Source organism: Haliaeetus leucocephalus, unplaced genomic scaffold (genome assembly GCF_000737465.1).
Source record: "Haliaeetus leucocephalus isolate CR32 unplaced genomic scaffold, Haliaeetus_leucocephalus-4.0 Scaffold339, whole genome shotgun sequence".
Taxonomy (NCBI): Eukaryota; Metazoa; Chordata; class Aves; order Accipitriformes; family Accipitridae; genus Haliaeetus; species Haliaeetus leucocephalus.
Window position 1 is genome coordinate 16,358,971 of NW_010972775.1, and position 24,372 is coordinate 16,383,342.

Genomic DNA, 24,372 nt, shown 5'->3' on the forward strand with positions numbered 1-24,372 from the left:
CTTACTATAGACACTGAAACACTGTTGGTGGTATAGCACTGCCTAATAACTGCGCAAGTCAAGGAAAAAGAGAAATTACTCATGTTAATTTTTTTGTCGTCATTTCCCAGAAACTCACTACCAAAATGAAGAAAATGAGTATGGTTTTTTTCCAACTGCCAGAGATATAGCATGTTTTAGACTTCACAAATGTGAACCAATGCATGCTGCTGATTTCAAGAGATTCACTGACTAATCCCCAAATAACACAAAGTGCGTGCCAGACATGGGTAAATTCACACAAACTTCTATCAGTATCCCCTCCAGTTAATACTCCAAACACCCTTTATTTTTAGGGTTTTTTTTACATAACTGTTGACACCGTTTTCAAAAAGAGCCATTGCCATTAGTAGGCTCAGATGTGCTTTATTTTACGGTTCATCTTAGAAAACGGTGCATTTCTGAAGGTTTGGAGAAAAGCAGTATCTAGTTGGAAAGAAGTTGAAGCCTCTCTCCCTCCTGGCAGCCCAGACAGCAGCAGAAATCAACACTTCCTGTCGAACTTCCTCTTTCAAGGTTTGTTGTTTTTCTTATTAACTCTTACAGGTTTTCATCAGCCATAATGCTTCTGAGAAATCAGTGTTCCCAAGAATTTTTAGGTCAAATTATTTAAATGTACAGCGGAAGCCCTAAAAACGTATGTAATGCAAACATTCTACCGCGAGCAGAGAAGAAATTGTAATTTGAATATTATGGCTTTTGACTTAGTAAAAATATCAGAACTGATACGAGCTGCAATTCTTGTAGTACGTATTATTGTTGGGAATTTGGAGCAATTCTTTATCAACAGTTTCAGACACAATCATGAAATTAATGAAATCAGACTGCACTTATTTAACAAAAGCAGAGCAAATATCTCAAAGCACTTCTGTTATATTTTCTTATAGACTTTTGTCCCAACCAGATCTCAATCTCTCTCTCTTTCCAATTCTTGCTTTAGAGATTATACACCTGAAGTGCAAGAACCAGTTAATGAACTTCTAGTCTTGCTCACAGGCTTTGCAACATGCTCCACAACTTCGCGCTAGTGGTTTGCACTGATGTTTCTACATAAACAGGTTTTTTTGGGTTTGTTTTTTTTTTTTTTGACATTGTACTTTGCTGCAAGCAACCACATTGTCTTAAAGCTGCTCAGCAGCAGCTCTGAGACTCTGGTACTTGCAGCTTGCATCTTTAAAGGCAGATCCATAAAGAGGAACTGTGCGTTACGATGACTGATCTCACTACAGCTGGTACCTCATTGTGAAGGTGATGCAATTTTTCAAAAACGTGTATCAAAATGTGCATTGGACCATGAAAGCACACAAACCCAGCTATGTTAGAGGAACACTCAGGCTGAAACATCAAGTGCTTATGTTGGGAAAGGCTAAAATGAAGTTTGTTTGCACAGGTGTAACATGGCCCCTCCTATAATCTGTATGCTTCAGCTCAGCCTTATTCTGTGATAGGCACAATGCTTATTATGCCACATTTTGTTTCCTGTTTGCTATTCAGACACTCATCAGAATATGTAATTACGTGTCTCAGGGGCCTTCCAATAGTATTTACCAACATATTAGCTACACATGACCTAACTATAGAATACACATTGGCCACTGTGAGGTAAGGTGCTCTTAGCTTTTGTTAGACATGATAAACTGAGGTGACGTTCAAGTGAAAAATCCAACCAAGCCAAAAAACCCAAACATACATTAATCTTCAGGGGACAATCTGAGACAACAACAGCCCATTTGTGTGAAGTACTTAGCATTAATGTAATTATTTCTGTAACCAATGCTGTTCCCAGGAAATTCAGCTGTGCTGAGCAGCATTTAACCTTCATCAAATTAAATCCCAGTGTTTCAAGGATGGAAAAAAAGGGATAATATAAATATTGGACATCACTAAAGGTCACAGTTTGAGCAACTTCTCCAGCAGTGCACGGGAACTTTGTGGCAAAGGTAAAAATAAAAGGGAAACACAATACAGCCTTCAGCAGCCAGTCCCTTCTTAAGAGCTACTGTCTTCATTTTATTAAACACCTCTCAGGTTCTGTAAAAATTAGACCCATCAGTCACTGCAAAGCCATAACTCATGCCAGAGCACAATCTATTCTCTATAATAAATGAAGCTTCATTCTATGGGGAAAAGAGGCAAAACATTGCACAGGAAAACTCACCTCAGATGCATTTCAATTTTGGGGTGCTAAGATTTGCCATGTAGCTAATTCCCCGTTACCCCACAGACAATCCTCCCCGCGCAAAAGGAAGAAAGGAAGAAAAAAGAAAAGAAAGTCAGGCAAAGACATAAATACCACCCTATGGAAACACACTGAAATACAGAATTCCTTACTGCTTCTTATGGGTATTTCACAGACGTATAAATCACAAGAAGCACTTACTTTGCTCTTCTTGCTGCTGGACATTTTATTCCTGAGGTAGCTGAAGGTTCGACTGACTTTTGTTACACTTTTACCAGCAGGGACACTGCTGCTCTCTTCAGATATGCTAAAAGAAAAAAAATAATAAAAAAAAAGGTTGCTTTTATTTTTCTTTTTTTTCCCCCAAAGCATGTATTAATTGGATAGATTCTTTTTTAAAGGACAAATCCATTTATTATCCAATAGAGTCACGGGTTGCTTTATGGTGTTATACCAGAGAAGGCAAAGTGAAGACAAAACGCTAATCCAGTAGTTTGTCATGTATTTCTAGGAATCCTTTCATCTGTTTTTAAACAGTCTCCATTCTCAAGCCATGCCATAGCACCCTCTGCTGCTCCGGTGGCCAAATAACCACTAACCAGCTCGCAGCATCTGCCCATTTACACAGCCCACATTGCAGCTACAGTCAGTCTTGGCATTTAATCATTGATATTTCAGACAGAAAGGGATAGACACGCATGCATCCTTTAAAGAGAAATCTCCTTCCAGAGAAAGACATCTAATGAACTCTGAAAAGGCAGTGTCTTTAACAGAAACCACACTGTCTGCAAAGCCTCCCCTGAGAAATGAGAATACCAATACAAAGTAATGAACAGCAATTGTTATTTGTATTAATTTAGGCATTTCTGGGACACCAGTTATTTTCTGCCATCCTTTACATGCACAAGCTTATGACTTCTTCAGCTTCTATGGGAGAATAAGAAATTAGGGAGGAAAGTATGATTACATTAAAGGAAAGGACACAGTCTGTCTATAGGAAGTACAACGCAAACCAAAAGCGGAACGACAGAAAGACAAATGAAATAAAAGAGGACAAAACAGCAGCGAGCAGAGGTGAAGAGCCTCCCAGCCACAAAATAAAGCTGAAGCCCAGCTCCTTCAGTGCCACAAACGTCCTTCCTCCAGGAAAGCGCTTTTAAAGACAGCACCCACCGGAAAAATTATCTCCTCTCTACAGCTTGCAAGGATGAAAGGTAACGTACAACAACATGATTGTTTTGGCCTTCGTTACAGAAATATAGACATAATTAAAAGGGAGGAACAACTACTTTTAGTGTAGAATACAACTCAGGGTAAACTGATATGTTCGATAATAGATAAGCTGTTATGTTATTAGCTATGAATAAACACAAAGCCTGGTTAGAGAGAAGACCTAGAACAGGCTTTCATATTCTGTGATCTAAAATATTCTTCAGCCTTTAGACACACGGGGCTGATTTTCCCAAGCCTGACAACTTGTGATTTCAGCTGAAGTGCACTGTTGCCAGCAAGGCTTTTGGATGCCCAAACCAGAGCCCACTGCAGGAGTCCCACCAGAAGAGACGCGATACCCCCAGAATACCGTACCTCTGAACTGAGGAACCCGTGGGGCCGCTGAACGCCTGTGTACCTGGAAAAGATCAGAGGGGTGGGGAGGATGACATGTTAGACTGCAATCTTAGCCCACTGATTTTAAAAACACAGTTTGCATATTTGGACGGTTCAAGAGGAAGGGGAAATGTTTTCCAGAAGTCAGTGTTTAGAATAGATTTCATGTGCTCAGGATAAAGCCTGTTCCCTGCATCCTTAGGTGCTCTCAAATTAGATGCTGAGGTGAAAGCCTGCTTAGTATTTTTATCATTCTTCAGCTATTAGGCAAAGGATGCGCATGTGTTAAATTTGCTGGTAAATCAGGGTATCTGAATCAGAACTGCCAATTCAATGACAATAGGTATAAATGAGAATCATTCTGCTACAATGCATTTATTTACACACCACTAGAAAGAATCTATTGTACAACACATCCGGGTTTCATGTATAAAACTCTTCTGCTTGATAAAATTATAGTTCATTTTCCCATCAAAATCCTGAAGCACTTCATAAAGAGTAAGGGAAACAAGGGAAGCCTTATTCCATTTTCCACGGAACATTACCAGCCTAGGGCTCAGTCACAAAACACTGTGCTTGAGGAAAGTCTGACTTTCAACATGAAGCTGAAGCCCTGCCAATGACACAAATTCTCTTTATACCACAAGAAACCTGCTTGCACAATGCATTTGGAGCAGATTAGGTAGCTGACACCATTTACCAGAACCATCGAAGACGACTGAAAAATCAGGATGAAATGATCCAGAGGAGAGAGGGCGCTCTCCAGAGTAACTGGGCTTGTCAGGACTCAAAAAAACCCTCACTACAATCACTGTCTGCAGTCCTATCTGAAGTTCAAGAAGCACCGTGACTGATCATCTTCTGCATATACACTGTAAGCTTAACAGTACTTTGGCTTCAAATCCTGTTAACATGTTAAAGCTAAGGGTGAATGCAAAAGAGCCACTTGACATCAGAGGCAAAGATGGTCCTCTATCCAAAAGCAGTAAGTGCATTAGGAAAAACTGTGCATACAGTATTATGCCTTATGATTCTAAAATACACATTTTCCTAACCACTAATTCCAGTGTCAATATAGCCTGAGACAGAAATATCATTTCTTCATATTGAGAAACTAAAATACAGGCATACCCCATTACCTAATCCCTGCTTGGAGATCGCTGTTAATATCTCCCTTGCAAAATTTTTCATCTAATTAATGATCTATCTGAAATACATCGAAGTTAGTAATACTGTAACATATATCAAATGAAGTCCACTATTCAATTTCCTGGCTGTGCTGCGTTTTTATATATTATCCACTACCTAAGCATCTACACAAGCAGTTTACAGACTCCCAAATCCCTGGTTAATGCTCCAGTGACTCTGGTTCATGTTTTAGCTCTAGTCTGCTTTTAACATGGGTTAAGCCTCCTTAGTCTTTCCTTTTTTTAATAGATTCATCAATTTGACTGAATCTAAGTATTTCATAAACCTTTTTGTTTCTTTACAGTTAACGTAGTATGAATGAACGCTGAATCAAGAGCTGTAATAATTTGATATTTGTGACTTTTTCAGCACCTTGAGAAAGTACATTGCATGGGAACTTTGAATTATGTACTATTGATCTTTTCTGCAAGAGTGTTTTATCTTAAAAATGGGGGATTCTTGACACTGGCAGGCAAAATGGATCCAGACAAAAATCAAAGTGAAAGCCTATTTATGAATTCATGTTTTAGGTTACAATATAACATCATATGATCAACAGTGCTGCAAGCTATTAAGCCCATGAAGAGAAGCATAGAAATGCACACATTTTCTCACCTTCAAGGGTTTTTTTGAGGTAGAAGAGGGGAAGGAAGGTTTATTTCCATAATTTTTGTGTTTCTTATCATGACCAGGTTCAAAACTGAAATGCTAAAATTGACTTCACAACCAACAAAAAAGTTAGTTTTGTTCAAAGGCCAGGACTGCTATCTATGTCCAATGAATCTGGCCTAGCAGCCAAATTTGGGTGTACTTATCTGAACACCTTTTAAGCATCACCCACCATAATGAAAATTATTTCATATGGTAGCTAGACTTGAAATAATTCATCAAGTTCCATTATGCAGAAAGCAGCAACTGGACTAGGATGTTGCAAACAAAAGAAACCAGCTTTCAACATTTTAATGCTGGCAGTAATTAAATTTCTGTGGGTTAAGAAATCCAAAGGCTTCATAATAATTTTCTAAAACGTACAGACTGGCTTGTCTGGCCACCTGAATTCCATGTCTTAAATATATCATGATATCAAACAAACTGCAACTAATTTCCCACACTCTAGAGAAAAACAGGCATGAAGAGGTTGAGGAGCAGTAACTGAAATGCAAGTGCAATCTCAATTCTAACACATCCATCCTCTTATGAGAAATGAACCCTGAAGACGTGAAAAAATAAACAAACTGGTCTGGGACTACTACGTGAAAAATGCCCATTGCCAAAGCAGTCTTATGACTAGCTGTGGCTAAACCAACCTTTATATAAAGTCACCACAGTACCCTCAGATATAAAACACATGTAAAGAAAGCAACATTTTTGTTTGAGACAGTATCTGACATTATTTTAAATGCTCATCGTTAACAGTAACATTGTTGAGGGAGAGAAGATAAACACTGGCTAACAGAAATACCCCCCCCAAATTGCTATACCCTAAGCTGGCTATTAGGAATTCCTTAACTAGTTGGATGCTTAAAACAAAAAAACAAACAAAAATAAACAAACCCCAAAACAACCAGAAACACAATAAAACAACCAAATCCAGCAAAAAGTTTAGCTAAGAGTACTTTTTACTGTGGGAGCGTGACATCAATGCACAGCTGTATGTTTGCTGTTCACTTTGTGAGGACCATGAATTGTGAGTTTTGTTAGAGGCAGAAGAGAAGGACTGAGCAAAGGGGAAGAAGGAAGGAGCTTCAGTATGGAAGTGGGTAGTAACACACCTGGGAAGAGCACAGGACTTTCTTGCATGAAGGGACAAACCCACAGTGAAGACTGGGAATGGAAAGGAGGAGAATTTAGATACCTACAACATAGATGGTGTGGAGATTTTTTAAATTCAGGAAGCAACCAAAATCTGTTGACTAGAAAGCAATTTCACCCATCCCAGTACAGACAAGAGGGATGTAGGCTAGTTTCCTTGCAAACCTTTGATTTGAACCAACTGATGCAGCTGCTCTGAATTTTCTCTTTAGATAGAGAATTATCTGTTCTGGTTTATTTCAACAGTCTAATAAAACATGCTTAAGAAATAGGAAACATTTTCAATTATCTTTGATAAGCCTATTTAAAAAAACAAGAGGAGTCGAAATTACTTTAATTCAATCTTCCGCCTTAGTTGGGTTTCTTTTAGCAATAGACTTTGCAGGAGGAAAAAAAGCTACCACGTAACACTTGCCTGTTTCCCAAAAAACCTATTCTGATATCAGGACCTAGATACAAACACCTTAATGATTTAAGGTGTTTGGCTGCAATGTATGCCTTTTGCTTAGTAGGGGAACTGTGAAGTTGCAACCAAGATTTTCAGAATTTAGTATCAGGGCTTCTCTCCTCTTCTACTTCCACTGAGCAATGTACTCACTCTTACCTATGAAGGGCAACGATCTACCTCTTCTGTAAACTCCAAGCACTGCAACAACCTCAAGGCAATGCACTGCAACAATCTCAAGAGAAGTATTTTGGTTTTAATAAAAAGGTAATGACTATATCACTGGTCAGAGTGGCACATGATGGTATTTGCCACGTGGATACAGACCAAAACTAACTAGATGAGATGTGATGGTGCTGATGTACAAGACTCTTGGGATTATAATGTTTTTATTCTGCCATTAGTTAGTATTCAGATACAGGACTAAGATAATGCTGTTAGACATCACGCAATGGAAAGGTTAGTTCAATGTTTGCAAGGTGAAACTTCAAGGTGTAAAGCAGAAAACCGGATTTCCCTTTGTTTCCACCCATAATGGCTGCAACGCACAGAAAATGATTACTTACTATCCAACTCCTCCTCCTCATCACTGGAAGAAGAGCCAATAGAAAAGAGAGTTTTAGACTTAGGAATGAGTGGAGAGATGCTGAAGGAGAAGGAGATTCGTCTCGATGGTCGAGTCCGGCCCTGGGCTGAGAAGTGGGTTAACAGCAGAGATTAGAGCATGCTTGAAAATGCATTTAATAATAAAAAGGAGAGGAAAGCAGCCAAAGCAAACTAAAACCAAAGCAAAGGAAATGTCTGCAAAGCAGCTGGCTTCAGAAAAGGCACAAGAAACAAAGAATTGAGAACGTGCAAATTCCAGAGGATGCAGGTTTCAGAGGATGCAGGTCTCACTGCACGCATAACTCAAGGTTCAAGGCTTTCCTTATTTTGCTGGCATCTTTTTATAGGACCTCTTAATGAAGACTTACATGTGAACAGTTATCTTCCCAAACAGAATACCAATAACATAATGCATCTCCGGACAAAGGGCATCCGCTTCACTGAAATAACTGCTGGGGAATCAAACTAGAACAACTCAAGGTATTTGTTTAACGGTGCTTTTTGCAGTTAAATGACACAGCAAAGCTGCCGGATATTAGCAAGGATACTTTATCTGAAGTGTTGACTTTATCTACATGAGGAGGTTCTTGCCACTTCTATCTCCAAAAAAACTCAAATGTTTTGATAATGTTATGCCCTTCAAAGTTTCCAGCTTTAAAAAGGAGACACTTACATTTCCTTTCTTTTCTTCCAAAATAAAACACAAAAAAAAAGCATCTCTTCTCCTGCCTTCTTCTAAAACTCACAGTCCTTGTTTTAAAGAAACTGCCTGAACATGAGAAAAGCCCCTCTGCATCCTCTTCTGTCTTTGTCTGGAAGATGTCTACCAAACACAGTGCCAAACTCAGCAATCAGTCTGTGACATCAAATCTCCCATAATTTATTTTTAAAAGCAGCTCTTGCATAGCAGCAGTTTTGCAACAATTCTTTATAAGTACAATCCTCTCTGAAAAGAGATGTAGGAGCCAGCTAGCCACTCTTAATTGAAATTGCTACACAGCCTCTTATGGAGATGCCCAAGGGCTACATTTCCCAAATCTTCTCATCATACAAGCACAGGTGGAAACCTCTGAGCTGTGACCTGACCCATGTCAGGTTGCTGGATACCCATCACTCACATGGTGCATCAGTGTGTCCTTGGGAGAGATGATTGGGAGAGGGCTGGGAAAACTCTGCCCCTGGAACAGACCTGACCTAAGGGTCCTACATTAAGCATCTACATTAAACATCTTCAGCACATATATTCAGACATTTTTAAGTCATTCTATGGCACAAATAAATCAATTTGCTTGCACAAAAGGGAAGAGGCTACAGACTTTATCAGTATTAAACTTCCAAGAGAAAGTAGCAGCAATTATTACTCTCTTTGAATAAAACATGTCCTTTCAGCCACCTACAAAAATAATTTTTTGTATTGCTGATATCATAACCCCAAACTGAATTCAGAATATAAAAATACTATCTGAGGAATATCCAATGCAATGCAAGCAATGCAAACCAAACTCCCCTGAAATTTTCCTTCAACCATAAGGTATAAATGCCAATTGCCTAGAGGCGATTTAACTAAAATTATATGCACGCTTTTCCAACGTGAGCAGAACAACCCTAGAGGGACCTAATGAAAGGCACTGAAACTGAAGAATTCTTAGCAAGATTCATGCATTAATTTTGTTTAGACTGCCTTTCAAAGGAGTTGTTCTAGTGTCCCAGACCTGAAGAACATGACTAGGCAACACTGCTTGCTTTCTTCTGTAGTCTCTGCCTATTTAGACTAAGAGTCAAGATGAACAATAATACTTTACTGTAAATAGAACCACCTCCTCCAGCACAGTTCAATTCAACTTTCATTTCAGTGGTTTTATTTATAGCAGTTCCTGGCTTTATAACAATGCTCCACACTGGAAATTTGCTATTCCAAAGCTGAAAGCAGTCTTCCGAGCACTCCAGCCAACAGCTCTTGTGACCTCCCTCTATAAAATGCTGAAGGATTAACAGTTGTGAATGGCCACAGCAGCTCCTGGAACATCTGACACATCAGATGGAGTGTGGACTAGAAACTCAGTCTTGGAAATTGCTCCTGCCTCTGTACATATGACAATAAATGGGAAAAATAAGAGAAAGCCCTCCATATGCTTATTCATTTAGATTTAGTTTTTGAAGCTTTGGTGCAGAACATGTTGCTTTCTTCCCATTCAGACACATTTGCAGGAATCAGGGATTTTTTTTTCCAAACATGTATCACAAAATTATGAAAGTGGAATGAGGAATTACAAGTTTTCCTAGAATTCACCTCCATGAAACCAAGGATTTATTCTTGCATAACTCTGACATATTCTGCTGCGATAAAACAAACGTTAAACCTAGGTGATACAAGGGAGTTTATACACCGAGACCTTGTAAAAAAGGCACTAAGCTGCTTCACATGTACTTATGGTCACAACTCAAGTAACACTATTCCTCTTTCAAAGTGACTGAGGAAGAATGAAGTGATTTACTGAAGTTTCCAAAGTCAGGAAAGTGTCAGAATTGGGAAGAGAATCTGTGACCTAAATTTTAAAGGTGAGTAATCATTTTGGGTGCTCACATCAACCTCCTCAAATGTATTGATTTTCAGAAACCACCTTCCTATAAAAATGAGGCTCTTCTCAGGTATCACAAATTAACTACTGTGAACATAAAGCCCACAGAAGCATTAGTAATTTTTAACCTCAGCATCCAAAACTCACAGACATCCACCTCAAAGCAGAAGACTAACCCTGCTATTTCTTCCACAGCCCCTCTGGAAAGCTTACTACATGTTCTCTTGTCCTTCTCTCTCAACGAGACCATCATGGCTAGGCTGACTCTAGAAGGAGATGGGATAAATCAAACCTGTCTGCCACCAGCTCAGGCCTTGATGGCATTTTTAACGTGGGTCAAAAGAAAGAGAAGAGTGGAAAGGCAGCAGGTTGTCCAGTTCCAAGATGGAGGCACAAATCCTCTGCTGTCATAACCCCCCTGCTGTAGGCCTGAAGGAAAGTCTCAAGGGAGAAGGAGACGAGCCTCAGCTGGCCAAGCTCTCTCAGCCACCAACAGTGCATTTTCTGGGAACTAGCTGAGTTAGTTATGGTGTTCAGTTAGCAATGGGATGCAATGTCAATAAATTGGTTGCTAAAAAAAAAAAAAAAAAAAATATGGCGGCCTTCAGCCCAAGCAGGAAAGAGAGTGCGCCACTGCACAGAAGAGGAGCTGGCCCTTCCACGGGACAGATCTGCCCATGTTTCGGTTACCGTTGCTGGGGGACACATCCGTTAGGCCACATGCCTATCAGTCATGGAAGAATGATGAAAAAGAATTTAAAAACATCTCCTACAAAGCATAATCTCTGTGAGCTTCCTCCAGCAAGCCTCCTAAATGAATAAGACACCCTTCTTAAAAGCACCTTTCCTTTGTTCAGCTTTGCGAGGAATCAGCAGGTTAATAAAGAGGAAAAGATCAGAGACCATCACTGATTGACAATTTGTGATCTAAAATGTCAATATGGTTTCTGGCTGGCAATTAATAAAATGAAAACATGTAACATGGCCCTTCCTAAGCACATCCAGCTGCAGCCTTTTGAACGACTTTTTCAGCTGAAAGAATCAATTCAGTGAAATTGCAAAATTAGGTGCTTGTTATTGCTTCAATTAAGCTAAACTGAAAAATTTCACCTAATCATCTTTATTATCTTCTTCTGGAATGAGATGCAATAAATTACACCCAACTGCCCCAAAACATTTAACTCAAAATAGATAGCAACAAACTCCCACAAAGAGACCAAGACATGGCTTCTCAAGTTTCCATATATCAATTTTCAAAAAATCTACAAGTAGGAAATTAAGATCTCAAGTGGAATTTACCTGACATCAAAGGAGTAAATTCTGAAAGGATGTAAAATTCAAACTTTTTTGCTTTTTTAAATAACAAACTCGGTAAATCATAGTTTTTGTACCAGTAGTCTAACAAACAAAAGAAACCCAACAGAACTCGAAATACTAGGGATACACCGGGAAGAACAAAACATGGATCTAAACTGAACAAGTTCTGCCTTTCCACCCACAATCCCATGCAGCAGTGAAACATATATTTCACATAATATAGGAAGCAAGAGCAGGTACTAGCAAATATTGCCTTGGGAAGGTAGCAAGATATACTTAATAATACAGATGACAGAATGAATAAGGGAAAACTGTGTTACTCACTGTCCAGCACTGGTTTACTAATTGACATTAGAGACATAGATTTGGTCAGTGGAGATGAAACAGCAGAAGAACAGAAATTAAATCCTTGCGGCTGTGATGTTTGATGGATCTGCAGAACAGAACAGAACCACACTGAGCAAATATGTCAAGAATGACAGCACCATCCCAACTTCAGATCACAGTTCAGTGTTCACATTTACTGAAATTCTCACTTTCAAACAGTGGAAAATTTAAATGATCCCAGTAGAAGGTAAGAGGTGAGAAATGAAAGGATCATGAAAAATTTAATCAGTGTCACACAAGTGAAATATAACATTTTGTTTGTTTTTTAAGTGTAAGACAACTAATTATGCAACAGAGAGACTCTGGGTGCTTGATTTTCTTGCAAGATATTACAAGACAGATACTGTTAACTGTCTGATGGCCACTGAATTACTGCTGTGCTTCCAACTTCTCAGCATAACTAGACTGGTTCAACATGGTAAAAAATCTGATGCTTAGCAGTGCATTCCCCAAAAATGCCATTCCTCAAAGTAAAGGAAGACCTGAGAGTCTTGACATAATAGTTCTACAGGCCAGATAAGTATAGCAGTGACTCTATGAGGTAAACAGACTGGCTGGCTAACGATTCTGACATGAACCCACAAAACACTATGGCTGAATCTTCAGACTCAGAAAAATCCAGGGTATTTATATTATTTAAGACTATAATTGCTTCTTTAATAAAAGTAAGCAGAGATTCCCATAATATTGTGGCCCATCTGTCCTTAATAGCTATCATAGACTTCCGCTCCAGAGTGATCACTCTAAATTTTCTTAATTTGCAATTAACGTTTTGCTTAACTGTTGCTTATAATAATGGGCCTTTTAATTCTGGTTACACCTGTGAAAGAAAAATAATTTTTATTCTCCTCCTACGATATGAAAATAAACCTGAAAACTTTAGCAGATAAATTACTACTTGGTACTTGCGTATATTTCAGGACCACAAAAGGAGGCATAAGCATTAATTGCAGAAGCCTTACAACACCTGTGATTGATAGTATCACTATATCCATGCTAAAAAGTTAATAACTTTTCCATGATTACTCATGCAATCAGTGGAAGAAAACTGGAAAAGTTTCTTGTTCTCATCCTAAGACTTCACCCATCAACCATGTTGCCCCAAAGAACTAAGTAGCAAATTTAACACAGTGGAAATTCCTCTGTGTTAAAGATGGAAGATTTTAATATTATATATATATAGGGTGGAAGCTTTCACAGTGAGACTGTCACTTTGGAAAATGACTTCCAAAACATTGATGTAGCATTTTCTACACATAGACATCACATAATAACAGTGGGACAGCTTTACCTGGTGATCGTAGTCTCTGATTTCTCCTTGCTCAAGTTCTTCAGTGAGCAAGACCAGGGACCCGCACTGATTGCTGGCAAGCGGGGTCCGTCTGAGGTCTTTGGAGCTCAGAGAAGAAGCCTCCAAGTTTGCAGAAGGCTTCTTGTTCTCACCAGAGTCTCCAGCAAGGCCTTCTAGGCTGTAACTGAAGAGAAACCATGGAGGTTAGGTGCTGACAAACTCTTAGAGACCCAGGTCTTTCAGCACATAGCACCTTCAAGCATAAATCACAAGGCCGTCGCTAACTGAACTGTGCAGGGAAATGCTGATGTTACTCCTCAGCATGTCACTTCTCAATGACCAAGTGCAGACAGAAGTGGAGGGGTTTCTATTTTCTTCAGAATAAATAGTAGCACCTTTGTGCCTCTAATGAGACACAGTAGTTGCTTGAATGACCAAACTCCTGGTCAATAGCCTTTCCTACTGTTTTTTTTTTTGTTTTTTTTTTCCCTTCTTCTTGAGTGGTGCACAGGAAAATCTAGAAATACCCCTTCTAAACATTTTGATATTTCCACATATTCTCTTTGCTAGCTTTTTATTTGGCTCTCCATTGGAATAAAGCCACCCAAATTAAACTTCGTTGTACAGCACAGTGCTGCCTGTCCTGGACTAACACTCCTCCCAGCAGCCACAAAATCAGCTCTGGGCTGTCTGTAACATTCATCTCTGCAGACACATCCCCTGATTCTATTTAGCACTTGCCACTGCACAAAAAGCTTTGGCACTGATAACATCCTTCTTTCTGCAAAGCTGGTTTCTTTTTTTTCCTTTTCTCTCTGTTTTTTTTTAGTACAATAAATGTTGTCTCCATCAGACAATCAATCCTATTTTATCATGTAGTGAGGAAGCTAGGTCTTGTCCAACAGAGACAGACAATCATCCAAAGCTAAATAAAATACCAAACTTTTCTTGCAGTATTGGTAGTAATAAAAGGTTTGGCCAATCTCTGTAGAGACAGCTGCTGATAGACAAGTGACCTCTACAGAAAGATGCCAATACACTCTCTTCTCACCTACACAACCCCCCCTCTTTCACATGTGACTATTTCCATCTGATATATTTTGGCCCTAACAGTCTGCTTCTGACTCTCCTGCTCCTTGTGCCCAAGCATCAATAAACCCACTGGAATGCCAGTTCAGATTAATGTGCAAGCTTTACAGATTCACCTCCCAGTACACCAGCACAACTCTGTGGCTAATGTTTGATTTGATGCTCTCAAAGTCCTGCTAATTTGAGGCAAGGCCTACCCTGTATATATATCCCAACCTGAGGCTACTCATGACATCTAAGTGGCCAACAAGCTAACATATAAACAAATAAAAGAGAAAACACACTACAGACTGTACAGATTATTTAAACAACCAAAAGAGCTTTAAATTCAGGTAGACTTGCATAGTAGTGATTAATGTTCTTCATTCCTTTAGAAGCATTAAGCAGCTGATAAATATGCATCTTTAAAAAAAAATTGCTGTAAACCTTGAATAAGAAGATTTAGTAAATTTTTTAAGACTTTTTTCATTGTAATTAATGAGAAAGAAGACTGGCTGAGGCGTTTACAATTTAATCTGCTTTAGGAAGATTTTGACTCAACAATGTATATCAATAGCAGGCATTATAAACTTTATTCTAAAACACCTGCAGAGAGGAATTAGTCCCATTTCACCCTGATTATTTAGGGCAGAAGAATATTTTTTTGCTTGCATCCCAAGGTGATAACAATGATGTTACACAGTACAGAAAAAAAATCATGTAGTTTGTTGTGACACAAACAGCTCAAAACTGCAAATTTTAGCCCATAAAATAGTTATCAGTGGGTGACATTAGTCTGTATTTTGTTGGTCGGGGTATACAGACTGAACGTAATTAAATCTGTAACAGGAAAGACAGATTAACTTCTTTCTAAATTTCTAGTCAACACAAAAAGAGTTTAACAGCTCTACCCACAACCAGCAATAACTGCCAGAGGAAAGCTATGAAATCTGGGAGACTGGCTTCCAGGCAGTATCAGGTAAAGACCTGACCTCCAAGCATCAATCTCAACTCTGGGACTTTCAACTGAAGATGCGAGCTTTAAGTGTCTGAGAAATTTTCATCTGTGGCTATTAGATTGGTTTTTCCCATAAAGTTTTACATGGTTAGTCTCTTTGAAGAAAAAACTAGATCTTTCAATTTGCAAAGAGCAAGTCTGTAAGAACTTAAATCCTTTATGAGATCCGTCCATAACAAAGTGGCGCTGAATCACATTAACTCTTGTTTTGATTCTTTGGCCATCACAATTATCATTATGATCGTTGCTGTGGAAAAAACACGCCTTAAAATCATCACAGAATAGAGCAGCTCAAACCAACAGTGCAGCTTCTTTGATGCTCGAGGCCAATGAAAAGCAGCCACCACCTTCACCTGCACCCCAGTTCAGAAGACCCATTCCAAAGACTAACGGCTGAAAAAGCAGACAAAGCAAACAAACACGTGCACGCTTCAGCCAGAGCAGCAGTGGAAAAGGCGATGCACAAAAAGCTGACAACAGGGTGTTTGCAGTGCTCTTTTTCTGCTGCACATTTATTTATACCATACCTTCTACAAGTAAAGTCAGGACCCATGGTAATGAACTGTACACCAGAGGGACACCAGCTCAAACTAGGAATATCAAGAGAGGCAAAGAAAGGAAAAGGGCTGCGATTATTGGGTTGTTATGGAACAGGGGAATGTTAACAGACTCTCACTCTTGCATATCTTAAAAAAAAAACAACAAAACCCAACCAACTCGGAAATAATGCAGTAGCTACTATATATTTCTGTCTGCTAGAACACACCAGAGTGCCCCAAGTGACCGAGGTTACCACCAAACAGGTAGCAGCAGGACAGCCCATGCTTCCCCCAAACTGATCCCATCGGCGAGTATACAACGTACTGGTGAACCTGCTCCTTGTGAGGAAAGAAGTTTTTGGGGAAAACAAGACTGAAATACACCAAAGCCAATTTTGCATAAGTAATCACACACAGCCACTGTGTTAGTAATAATTAGTGTTTTTCTGGTACCTCTCATCCCCAAATCAGAGAAAGAATCCCTTACAGATATTTAATTGTTTAAGTCCCCTCTGTACTAGTATGAATGACCGCAGGCTACTCTTGGGAAAAATAAGGAAAGAGTTACATTCTTAAATGCTGCACAGGAAATCAGTGAAAGAGGCTGGAAGAAAAAAACAGGCTTGTCTTACTATTAACTTGTGATTAAATCAAGAGTCCTTCAAATAGTACTTTGACTAGAAAACCTTTCAGCTCCCATACCCCAAAACAGTCCCAAGTTGCATCATGAAAGATGTAAGAAATGCAAATAGAGAATGCAAAGGCAAATACAGAATGCAAATATTTTGGTTGCTATTTTAAATACTGCTTTTGACATTTTTTCTCTATCAGCTCATGGCCCAGTTGCAGGTTTTGGAGACACAAAGAAATCAATCTTGTCAGTTATGACATATAAAGGATTCTTAAATCCTGGGAAAAGCTGTCCAGGAAACATACGTTGTCTGAAGGGAATTTTGCATCAGCACAGATCTGCCAGAGCAGCAGTGCACAAGTCCTGCTCCCAGCCCCTGGCCTGCGATCACACAAGCAGAGGACATGGCCAGAGCACAGTCTGCTCCAGGCAAGGAGCCTACAAAAAGGGCAGAACAAGTCTAAGCATCCCTGGGCCAGGATTTGTGAGTGCCAGAAGTCTCAGAGGGCACAAAGGAAGGTTTAAAGCCACTGACTGCATCATCTCATGCGAAGTCCTCGTATAGTTTCCACACACAGTGCAACACTGGAAACATTCAGGAAGGGTTTGATGGTTGGTGTTCAATGGTGGAGTTCAGATAATTGCCACCTGTTTTATTAAGGATGTTAATTGGGTGAGGATACACCTGAAGTACCTGTGCTTTGCACCCCAAAGCTCCAGGTGTGTTTCACCAGTAGCTCTCAGCACAGTACCATAAGCATTCTTCATGAAGACATACCTTCCCGTAACAGGCCAGCATTTTCAATTACTTCATCATCAACATCCAACTAAACCGTTGTGGGAAATATAAGTATTTGTGAGGGATGGAGGGACTAAATACTTGCTTGAGATCATAAAAGAACCAAGTCCTGGCCACAGTAAATCCACCTCCATCATACACCTCAGTCTGCACTCTCAGACTTAGGTTCAGCCTCCCAGCAGGTCGGTAAAACCTGCCCAGCAGAAACTAGATGGACACTGATAAAGTATCCCAAGGAAGGTATCATACATGCTTTCCACCTCTCCTTGCTTCCCCCAGCCATCTGCTTGTGGCCCCAAGACTACTGGACTTGGTGGACCCTTAGAGCTCTGCTTATGTTGACTTGTTTGCAAAAGTCAGTAATTCTTGTGTGATCAACTTTCAATTGAAAAAGAGAGGATTTTCCTCGTTAAAGAAATGATGCAACACTTACACTAGATAGCGCACTTTGAAGATGCCTCTATTCCTGACCATTGCCATGTTATAGTGACAATCCCAAATGCTAAAACTGCACGGAAGGGAAGCAGAAGAGTGGAGGGAAGGGAAGGAGCCATGCATATATGTAGAAGGAAGCCTGGAAGTGGTGGAAGGTCTCAGAGAAAGAAAAAGACCTTTTTGGCAAGGGCTGTGGAAAGCAGTCTTACAGAATTACCATCCTGCTGGGGAGCCACCCACAATCTGTTGGCAAGACCATAAAAACTGAACAAGATCAATGCAAAGCATGCAAAACCCCTTTACAGAAGGCAACTTGGGGAAGAGGGATGAGCTATTATATACATCAGCCTCATGGGAGAGCATAAACTGTTGGAATTAGTTTCAGGCTGTTGCTCTGCAACTGGGGTTTAGAGAGGATGATACCAAAACGGTTGGGAAGCCAGAAAAAAAGAAGAAAAAAAGAGGGAATGCCTATGAAAGAATTACCACACATTTCAGATATGACTAGGTATTTTAGGTTGCCTATCTGAGACGTTTTCTTTATTCTTTGTGTAAGCTCGGTGTTTCAGAATATTGTGACTATAAATACTAACACAGCCCCTACAGAGAAGCCTTAACAGACAACTGGTAAAAAGATGTTCATTTGCATGAGCTGAGAAGATGAGCACTGCACTTCGTACTTCAGAGCACAGTGATGCAAATTAAGTGGCTTCATAGAATTAAAAAACCATGTTCTTTCTTGTGCCATTTTTTAAAACTTCTTTTTTAAGAGCCCTCTCCTGAACAGTACAGCACTGCTTATATGGCTTCATTTATGCTGATGCATGGTAAGGCACAGTGATTCTTTTTTTTGGTAGTAACATCATGGTAACATTTTTTCCACATGTGGTAATGTGGTAGTTTGTTTAGACACACACGTTACCCCATCCATTGCAAGGGAAGTGAAATCCTGAGTTAACCTGCCACAGGAGGTGAGGTAGCAGCTGTGGGAGATGAGAAGAGGTTGAACCCCTGAAGGGGAGAGGCTAAACTTCTCTTTTTTTAGCCTAAAAATGTGTAAGTATGGACAGTCCACATGTCTGCTGTGTCAAAAAAGTATCTTATTTTATATGTTAATAGACAACGCAAAGGTTATGTGAATGAAAATGCATATCTGCATGATGGATGAGGAACTGAAAGTTTACTATACGGAAGAAAAACACAGATGGAAGTAAAGGAAAAATACAACTTATTTTCCATTTTGTATGAAGATGGTTATTAAAAAAACAGCAAAAGAGAAAAATTAAAGCCATTTAATTCAGTCAGCTGCAGATCTGCAGAGTATTCTCCAACCTGAGATTGTGTTTGATGCATCCCCTCCCCAGGTGCCCCTCCTGCAAGTCTTGCAAGGAGTCTCTGATGTGCTTTAAATCCAAATTACGCACACGCTCACAGGTAAACAAGTATTTTAACACAACTCCAAATCTTACACATGGCAAAAGCCAACAAAATTACATCTGAGATTTCTCCCAATTTATTAATGTATTTCCTGGAGAAAATAGCTTGAGCATATGCTCTGTGGGTCAGAAAAACTGACCTGGTGTCAGACTGGAGAGGGAAAGCAGCCAAGCAGGATGCATGGCTCTAATGCCAACGCTTCGAGAGGTAATACAGGTTTACTAACATGACAGTATGGAGTTAGTAGACATTCAAACACAAAATAGTTAGTCACATTAGTTGCCTTTGTACCTTCTCCTATGAATGGGAGGCTTCTTTATACCATCCCCCAGAACTCGCATTGAACTGAAAATGAATCATGGAGAGTGGTCAGCAGCTTGAATGGAAAAAAATGAACAAATGGCAGCTGAAAGATTAATATCCCCAACACATGAACAACAGAGAGAATGGACATACAGGGAAAACGCAAAATTAAATACTAAAGGAAGTAATGAGTCTCTCTTTTCCTCCTCTCTCTTTTAGAAATAAATCTGGCTTTTGGTTGGGTTTTTTTCATACAGAAGGAAGGTTTCACAGGTATTGACCACATTGCAACTTAGCTGCTGCCAAAGCCAGGTCAGTTTAAAGTTTAGATAAGGACAAACTATTTGACACAAGCTGTTAGCAACCATGATTAACACCAGCTCCACTTTTGCAGTGCTTAATCCATCAGTGAAAAACGCCAGCATTTCTTTCCTCAGACCCAAACGTTAAAAACACTGCATCATTGTTGAAAGACAGGCATTTCAAATTCGCTACGAATGTCAGGAATTAACTGAAGGATGAACATCCTTTTGTGGCAGCCTTGTTAGTTTTCTTTGTATTTTTAATAGCAAAGTGTAGACATGAGGATTATCTGTCAAGTGCATTTGAGGAGAGAGGGGAAGTGGAGGGGAACTGAGGATGTTTTCACATTTTATTTAAGATGATTACATTTTCTCTGATCTTTTCTGTGAACAAACTTTTATGCTTGTCCTTCTTACAAAGAGAAAACACGTAACACTGGAAAAGACCAAATTCTACAAAAGACTTATTTTTTTCCATAGGCTCTTTGGGTCCTGATCAGCAGGTCTATTTAAGCTTGACTTAGCTAACTTTGCCATCAGGGGAAAGAGTATTTTTGGTGTGGATGGGGCCTGGACCAGGCTCTGAGTCCTTTGCTGGGGGGGCAGGAGACACCTCTTACAGCTCAGCTGACCATGCAGCCTGCCACCTTATTCCTCTTCCCAGCTGCACAGCCCAGTTCTAATCCTTGGGTTGGTTTTGGTGGCGATTACACTTTGTTTGGTCCATTTTCTGCTCATTTAGTGAGTGCAACCTGCTCACCAATGTACCAAAGAAATGCCATGGGTGCCCAGAGAAGGAGAGGGAGCACAGAAAATGGGTGGCAGGCAGTGGGAGCAGCACAGGTCCTGCGCATCAGCAGGACAAACCTTATCTAAGGCTTGTGCTCCATGTTACTTCACTTTAAAGGTTTGCAAAAGTAACAATAAGGGCTTTTCCCCTTTAAATGGAAAACTATCTACTGCATGTAAAATAAGTGAATAAGCAAACAACCCGAATTTAACTGATTTGTATGAAAGACACTTGTCTGGGCTTCACTTCCTCAGTATTTGTTGTTTGCTCACTAAGCAACCAGAATCTCAACGTTGCAACAGCCACGTATGAAAAGAGCAAAGAACCCCCCCCCCCCCAACCAAATAATCCAAATTCCTTTGTAACAGAAACATAAAAACAAACAGGAACCAAATCAGCAGCAAAGACCCACCCAGCTTTTTTTTTTTTTTTTTAATTAACCTATGTGACAGCTATCCTTATGAAGCGCCAGCTGTATCTATGAACATATGAAAATAATTACTGTCTCTTTAACTCAATTTTTCGTACATTTACAATGAATGTATTTTCCCTGTATCAGAAACAGCCTCCAATGTCTGACGCAGGAGAATTTAACCCCATCTGTTAAGTGTTAGCAGTAACTGCCAGCTATGCAGTTTATTATGCTCAGAAATCCTTACATAACAGGTCCTACACTTAAAAATAAATCTCTCCAAATAAGTTTATGAGCTTATGGACTAATTCCATCATAAACCTGCATGTATACCTTATGCCGGCTCTTTTGTAGCTGTAAAAAGATAGGTATTACTTAATTTATTTAAATATTACCTGGGGACCAGGAACGAAGCCAAAAAAAGGTGGCAGTGGTAAACAACAACAATAACTCTTTCACCTTATGTTACTTAGAGGATCCTGAATGTTTTTCAACATTGGCTTTAAAATCTGAAGCATCTATGATACTGCTTTAGTGATACCCGCAGCTCCTAACGTGTAAAGGATACATACATTTCTGATGGGAGACTGCTGCCTCTCACTGGATTATCCAAATGGGTCAGTAACAATTTACCAGGAACCCGTTGTGAATGGCCAGTTTTAATCTAACGGCATCAGCAAATGCGATGACTCTGTTCATCTTAAAAGCAGACCCATGGCCATGAAGATGGCAGCAGGCAGCCTGCAAAGCAGCACTGTGCTGCATGCCTGGGCTTGCAGCCTCTGTAAGCTGCAGGTCTACACTAGAGGGACAGGAGGATATGGCACCCTGACCCTGCTAAAACAACTGGCCATTCCTGCTCTGAAAGCATTAAAATGCATTAAAAACACTGGTCAAACCTCCACTGGTTTCAGAACATGCAGGGTTTGACCCGAAGTGTCTGGCAGCCCAGATGCTGAACAGTGCAGAGCACAGCAGGGAACCTTACACCAACTACTTTATTGGTGTTCATCTTCCTTTACTTCATCTTTTTCCCCACTGAGATGGGGGGCTGAGCACCTTTTCTCCCCAGAGTTACTTGGCACCAGCATCTACACACTCACATGGCTGTTACACCTCTCCCTCTTGCATCTTCTGAAAGAACAAATGGGAAAACTTCCCTTTTGAATCTTCCTGGGCACCACCGGGGACATTGGTGATGAGTTAGGTGGGACTTACTGTCCATGAGAGACTGAGGTGGAACCAGTTCCATGAAACAGGGACTACCCATCTGACCACTATGAGGAGCCTCCACACTTTTTTTTGAAACCCTGGTGCCTGTGCTATCTTTTAATACAATCAGAGCAACAATGGTCGTGTTTATTTTGTGGTCAATGAGATTTAACACTCCGATAATTCCTTTAACAAAGCCCTTCATATAGAAAGGGGTGGTGACAGTTCAAATGGAAGACCTGTCCCAAGGTAATTCCATTTGCTCTGGAAAGCTCAAGCATATTGTAGGTATTAAGTGCTTTAATCCTGAAAGTTAATTTAAAACAAACAAACAAACATATGTTAGGAGATTGTCTTCACCCCTTTGAGTGAAAAAGAAATAATCAGAAGTGACATCCTCAGTTTTCTGTTTTATCACGCCGAGTCTAAAGCTTAGATAAATATGCATGAGTGGGTGCAAAGTAAATCAAAGCAGCTCTTTACTCACCTCCTCTGATTTATTTCTGCTTCATTGGTGGCGTTCTTCCCTGGCCCCCAACTGTGTCGACGGAAAGGTGACAGTGGCCGCATGGAGTTTCGTAAGACGGAGGAATGAGCGGGCACATCCGTGATACTGTCCAGCTCCTCTTCCTTCTCTCCTCCCTCCGTGGCCACCATGTTCATGCAGCTGCCATCCAGGCTGTGCCTGTCCTTGGGCTGGACAAAGTTCACCGTTGGCGGGAAGGGAAGGGATGTGTCGCTGCCCAAGGATGAGTTCCTCTCCAGGGACATGGTGTCATCGGCAGAAGAACTGGAGCTGGTAACATCACAGGCAGACTGCTCCTCTTCAGGCTGCTGTGGATGAGAAAAATTAGAAATATATTAAAGTAGAATCATAGACTGGTTTGGGTTGGAAGGGACCCTTAAAGATCATCTACTCCAACCCCCCCACCACAGGCAGGGACATCATTCACTAGATCAGGTTGCTCAAAGCCCCATCCAACCTGGCCTTGAACACTTCCAATGAAGTGAATACATTTAACATTTTAAATAAATGCAAATATTTTATATTTCACACGAGCTGAGAAATTTGCTAGCTGATAGCATGAGGCACAGTAACCATCACAGAAGCGAGACTTTTGGCTCTGGTTTCAAAAGATGTTGAAATGCTCTGCAGAGCAATCTCTTCCACCCCACAAGTCCCTGACTGCCATAACTCTGGGCTCCCAGCTTGGGTCTTCTGCCTGCCTTCCTCTCTCCAATTCCACATTTCATCCTGCACAGAAAATCCTGCTCCTCTCACCATTTCTGGCTAAAGCTGTTATCGGTCGAAGTGCCATAAAACCACCAAAGGTTTACGGAGAGCGATTAATGAGGAACTGGGTCATCATGACTCCTGATGACAAACTCCAGCCCCTCCCGTGGGACCTGGTATGGGTTTGTACCTCTCAGCCACGACAGCTTAAGGGCAACATACTGTTCCACCGCATCGTGCAGCACAAAAGGGACAATTACTCCAGTTGTAGAAGACAGACAGAAAAAATAAAAGCTTAAATCCCTGTCCCCCACTACTTTCCATTAAGCAGAAAGTTAATGCCAGGGTTTGCAGCATTTTTCAAATCCAACTGCAATTGAAAAATACTGTTCCACAGGATCTGCTGCCCTGTATTACAGGTCTCAAGTCATACTGCAATTTTTTGGTTTAGTTTGCTCCAAAAGCAGTAAGTGGTAGCCAAACCAGTTCTCTTTGGCCAAAGGCCACATGCTGACCATACATCCTGAAAAGAGCCTGTGCATATTCTGTGTTCCCCGTGGCTAGCATAAAAAAACACAAGCATCTCTCTGACATCACCTTCAGTCTGAAATGGTGTTTGCCCCGAGGGACTGACGTGGGAAGTTTCAATTTATTCTCCTGCAGAGCCCTGCGCTGTATCATTTAAAATAATAATAGGCAGAATGATCTGTCAGACCATATATAATAGACTATTCAGCAAAG

General features: G+C 40.3%; 1 protein-coding gene across 4 annotated transcripts in view; it reads right to left on the minus strand.

The window, feature by feature from the left end:
- The window catches only part of AKAP13 (A kinase (PRKA) anchor protein 13), a 100,377-nt gene that overhangs the window by 27,978 nt on the left and 48,027 nt on the right, over window positions 1-24,372 (minus strand). For 3 of the 4 annotated variants that reach the window (XM_010571990.1, XM_010571989.1, XM_010571988.1), the window contains exons 5-11: window positions 22,885-23,231; window positions 19,670-19,723; window positions 16,065-16,127; window positions 13,452-13,635; window positions 12,098-12,206; window positions 3,806-3,848; window positions 2,420-2,525 (exon numbers count right to left, since the gene is read on the minus strand). In XM_010571990.1, coding sequence (XP_010570292.1) covers window positions 2,420-2,525; window positions 3,806-3,848; window positions 12,098-12,206; window positions 13,452-13,635; window positions 16,065-16,127; window positions 19,670-19,723; window positions 22,885-23,231 — 906 coding nt within the window. The remainder of the gene's footprint in view (window positions 1-2,419; window positions 2,526-3,805; window positions 3,849-12,097; window positions 12,207-13,451; window positions 13,636-16,064; window positions 16,128-19,669; window positions 19,724-22,884; window positions 23,232-24,372) is intronic. The other variant, XM_010571991.1, reaches the window with a different exon arrangement.